The 5,014-nt window shown below is 44.7% G+C and overlaps 1 protein-coding gene across 3 annotated transcripts; it reads right to left on the bottom strand.

Annotated features, from left to right (window-relative positions):
• Positions 1-2,538: 2,538 nt before the first annotated feature.
• On the bottom strand, positions 2,539-4,888 carry CIRBP (cold inducible RNA binding protein). Of its 3 annotated transcripts, XM_008942305.1 has the most exons (6): positions 4,781-4,886; positions 4,582-4,688; positions 4,055-4,193; positions 3,885-3,969; positions 3,714-3,778; positions 2,539-3,292 (listed from the first exon to the last, which is right to left on the bottom strand). In XM_008942305.1, exons 1-6 carry the CDS (start codon positions 4,881-4,883, stop codon positions 3,276-3,278), a joined length of 516 nt encoding a protein of 171 aa, XP_008940553.1. In that variant the 5' UTR covers positions 4,884-4,886; the 3' UTR covers positions 2,539-3,275. The 3 variants fall into 3 exon arrangements, with proteins under 3 accessions (XP_008940553.1, XP_008940552.1, XP_008940554.1); XM_008942304.1 differs by having other exon boundaries at positions 2,539-3,778; positions 4,781-4,883; XM_008942306.1 differs by lacking the exon at positions 3,885-3,969 and having other exon boundaries at positions 2,539-3,746; positions 4,133-4,193; positions 4,781-4,888.
• Positions 4,889-5,014: the final 126 nt, after the last annotated feature.

Here is a 5,014-nt window from a genome sequence, read left to right on the forward strand (position 1 = left end):
ACAAAGAAGAAAAGGGAAGTTTGGTTTAGCACATTGATGGATAAAACTAGGGAGGAGAAAGCACCAAGGCAGGAGTTGTGATTAGAAAGCTGATCTCTCTGGCTTGAGCCAAACACAAAAGGCAGAAACTTTCCCATTAACTTCCCAGCTTACTGGAGAACAAGTGGAAGTCAACAGACCAGAGATAAGTGAAATATTCAGCAAGAGTCCTGCAGGAGCTGGGCATGAGAACAAGTTGTTTGTATGTGAGGCAGGACAATCAAAATTATCACTTGCCAAACAGCAATTGAAAAACCTGAACAGTCCAACTCCAGGGTTTTAACTCCTGCACAGAACAGTCTCAGTAGAACACAACATGGCAAATCGAGGCAGCATCTGGTAATTAGGGAAGATGGCACAAAGTCTTTTATGAGCCATTCTACCCCTGTCCAGAGGAATCAACACAGAACTGCAGCCTCAGCAACTGGCAGCTCTTTCCTTTCATCTCAGGCTGCATTTCCCCTTCACAGCCCAGGAGGATTTGCTCTGGCTGTGCAGCCCTTCAGTCACAGGGAAATATTTCAGTTTTAGAGCGGGTTTCACCTGATGAAGCTGCTCTACTAAAAAAATCCAAGAGATTAAAAAAGTTAATTTACCAGTACCTGAACTGTTACTTTCAGATTTAGAGCATTTATTTGAACTGGGCCAACAGCGACTCCTTGTTTAGGCCACTTCTCATCTGACAGGTCCCTTCAGATGGAGCTGCTTCACTGAAATTGGGCAGATGCACAAATGTAATGTCAACAGGCCACTTAATTCAAGGCTACAGATGCAGTAACTGGGCTGCACACCAGGTTAGACACCTCAGTTAACTAGATTCCTATTCCATGTCTTGGCCATGATTTGATGTTCTTATATTTCCCCACAAAAGTGCTACAAAGATTCAGGTTTTTTTCCATATTCCAGTATTTTATTCTAGCTTAATTGACTTATTTCCTTCTTCAACTGAGCTGTATAAAAATCAGTAATGCCACTGCTCAGAGCTCTTCATCTGCACCCCTCCAGTCAGTGGCTCTCCTTCTGGGTCTTCTCTGAGGAGTTTCATTGCTGAAATAAAAGTAAGACAACAGTCAATTTACAGGCAGAGAAAAGTCTATGGAGATTTTCCACCTAGAAACTACTGGCTGGGCTCTACCACAGTAGAATGGTAACGGAGCTGAAGCTTTTGGCTCACAAGAACCACAGGGATGAGGGGCAACTGAAGAGACATTACCTGTCTGGCAAACCCGTGCCCTGGTCCCGCTTCCTCGGCACGAACACTCCTGCTTCAGTAGCCCCACTCAGCTTCTGTGGCCAGTGTCCATCTTCTCTTCAGCCTGCCAAAGCAGAGAGGCATTAATACGAACATCAAGCAGAGATTTTTGCATCGCCACCCACCTCCCCCCACACAGGTCACGTCAGATACGAGGGTTTCACAAGCCATTCGCTGAACCCATCACATCACAGAAGCACAGTCTGGGAAAACTGTTCCAGGGCTGGCTGATGCCTTTGCTACGCCAGCCAAAAATCATTGGATCCCTAAGCAGAGAGTTTTAACCACTTTGGCATGGCTGCTTAGGAGGTGTGGGCTATGGGAAAAAGTTAATGGCAACAAGTAGGATGGCAAAGAAAGCTACAATTAAAGTGAGCAACTTAATGAAGTCTAGGAAGAGTCTCAATAGATGAACACAGAGTCGGGAAGTCGTTTCCCATCTTGCTTCCGTACCTACTAGCAAGACATGACGTCATGCCCAACTCTGATCTGTGGAACCGAAGTTGTGCCACAAGCCAAAGGTTGCATACGGCATGGGTTACAATTTTTCCATCGGTTGACCAAAATTGTCAAAAGGAATATTTCACAGGTACATTAGACTTTCAAATGAGCTCTCAACAAGAGGAAGGATGCGGACATGAGCAAAAGGAGTTACCTCGAATTACAGGACTATTTCCACATATGAACTAGCCAAGAGAGCAGCTTTCGTCTCAGAGGTTTCTGTTGGAGGCACAACACTTCTTTTCTCCAAGGACACTGCAGTTTCCATATGCTAGCAAAGAATTCTTAGAACTTGTAAGGCAATGACAAAGCTAGCTAAGCATGGCAATGCACCTACCATTCCACACCCCTGGCGAGCTACCAGCTAGGCCAGTTACTAACAGACTGATTCTTCGCTGCGGCTTTTCCGTGTAGGCTATTGCAGTATTTTAAGGAAACATCCATTATCCTACCTAACACACACATACCCTCGAGTTCTGAGGTCAGCTTTCAGTGCTAGAACATCCTGAGGTAAAACACTGTCCATCAGCCCGCTGCCTCGGGACGAGTCTGACTGTTCTTATGTGCAAGTTACATTGACAGATTCTCAGGTCAAGACAGATTAAGATTAAATTCTAGCAACTGGTCCATTAATCTGGCTCGCTCTTACACTACTGCTAGTCTTCTCTGGCATCCTCTACTGCTCAGACTGTTCTTCGTCTTCAAGGACTGTGTTGTGCAATGAAATGTAAATGTCAGGAGCAGAGTTCATTTCAGACGGTCTTTTAATAGGCTTCGTAAAGCCAAAGAAAACTGTATACAAGAATCCTTTACCACTTCAAATACAATATCAATGGAATATGCATATTTCTTCCAGTAAAAAAGGACAATATAAATAAACATTTTCAAGAACCTCTTTTATGGTAAGTTTGCAAGTCTATTTCTGGGTAATTTACATCATTACAACAGTAAAAATACCGTTATGCAGGTTGAACATACAAGCAAGTTTCTCTTTAGATATATCAAGGTGGTTTGCCTTCCAATCTGTACCCAGGCTGCATTCCTACCTTGCTACACTAAAGGAATGTTACAAAAGACGAAGGTAATGCACTTAAAAAAAAAAAAAGAGTCCACAGCTTGTTCAGCTTCCAGTGAACATTGGATTAAAGGTCCTTTCTATCTCAAAAGAAACTGGATTGGGGCACCAACTTCACAACTTTAAAAAAAAAAAAAAACAACCTTGGCTCATCATGAAAGAAAATAAAATCTGAAGTGCTTTCAAAAAAGATTAAAAACACTTGAAAGCAGAGCTTTCTTAAAGAAAAGTCTAATTAGACCATCTCGTATCAGAAGCTGTCAGGCTGTGTTTGACAAGATTAGAACTGATAATACTACAAAAGTGAAAATACAAGTAGATGTACTACACAATAACGATTTCAGCGAAGCTCCAAAAATCTTTATAAATACAGCCATTGGAAGGACGATCTTGAGTCAGGAAGGATTTTTACTCGTTGTGTGTAGCTGAGGACAAGAAGCAGGCACAATTGTAAAGGCACTGAAGCATAGACAAGTTCCAGCATTTTACTCCCTTGCATTATTTCCGAAGCTAGCGCTAGTTTGCTACACCGTAAGAGAACTCCCCCACCCTTGATTAAAGCTTGTTAGGGCATCTGAGTTTTTTGTCTTAGTCTCAAGCTCGAGGAACGTATTTTAAACACTTGCTCTGCCTTAGATCCGAGCAACTCCTACACATGCATTACAAATTAGAAATCTAACGGCACAACCACGTCCAAAGCCTGGCAGATTGGTTCTTACGGGCAAGAACAGCACCAGCGGCACAGTCCGACTGAGCCATGCGGCATTTCCAGACTCGAGTACAGGGCAGAAGGTTTAGAGTTCCTACAGCAAACGTACTCGTCATTCCCATTGAACCAAGACTTACCGTAACTGTCGTAGCTGTCTCTGTAGGAGCCTCCTGAAGACCTGTCACCATAGCCACCTTGACTCCTGCCGGGGAGAACGTTCACCGCTTTAGGTTTGCTCAAATACCTCTGACCTCTAACAGGCTTGGGAAGCTCCACAACCCCCCCACTAGGAGTCATGCTGACTTTACCTGCTATTATAGTAGTCTCTGGAGCCGTTATATCCTCCGCTTCTGGAGTCAAATCTGCTGCCGCCATAGCCTCTGTCTCCGCCGCCTTCAACAGACACATCTGTTTTCAGGCGTTCTGGTGAGTACCACCCACGCCTGGGGCACCACCCACGACCCTCACGCACCCTCACCTCTCGAGAAGCCACGGCCCCGACCTCTGCCGCCACGGAAGAAGCCTCTGCCCCCAGAGGCGCCCCCTCTGTAGCCACGGGATCTGTTCTCTGACGACTTTCCCGCCTGATCCACTCTGATCTGACGACCATCTACAGACTAACAAGGAACAAAGAATAAATCAGCTTGTGTTTAAACGTTTAAACAGCACACCCCACGCACTGTGAGTCGCACACCTTCAACACCAGCTACACAGCACCCCAATTTCCCACCTCTCACAAGCAGAGGTTCTACTCCATGTCACCACTAAGCCAAATACACAAGTAAATCTACGTTCAGAGAGTACATACAGGTCTCCCTATAAACTGTTGCTATTTTTCAGTCACATATGATAAACCATGGAATTGAAGCAATGTCAGTTTTTATTATTTCAACGTTTTAAATGTTAGAGTTTATCCAGTTTTCTAAACAGCACTGAACAAAAACTATTTCTGTGCTTCCTTTACTATGCTTTAGGAAATAAAAAAGCTGCTCCGAGCCTCCTTACCTTCCCATTCATGGCCATCATGGCGTCTTTAGCATCATCTATGTTTTCAAAAGTAACAAAACCAAAACCTCTGGATCTCTGAGTCTCTCTGTCTTTCACCACAACAACTATAACGAGAAAGGACAATAAAAAAACCATCAGCACCTGCACTATGTAAGGAATTTACAGGAATCACCACAGCTTGGAACCGCGACCTTACCTTCCGAGATCTGTCCATATTTAGAGAAGACTTGTTCCAATGACTGTTCATTGGTGTCAAAACTCAATCCACCGACAAAAAGTTTTCCCTCATCGGATGCCATTCTGACCTGCGAAGTCAAAACACCCACGTCAGGATCTCAGTCAAAACCCCCACAGCGCCTGGAGGCTGCGCGGGGCTCACACCGCACCACGGTGACCAGTGCTCCGAGCGGCTCGGGCTCGGTGCGGGCCG

Source organism: Merops nubicus, unplaced genomic scaffold, assembly GCF_000691845.1.
Source record: "Merops nubicus isolate BGI_N331 unplaced genomic scaffold, ASM69184v1 scaffold21036, whole genome shotgun sequence".
Taxonomy (NCBI): Eukaryota; Metazoa; Chordata; class Aves; order Coraciiformes; family Meropidae; genus Merops; species Merops nubicus.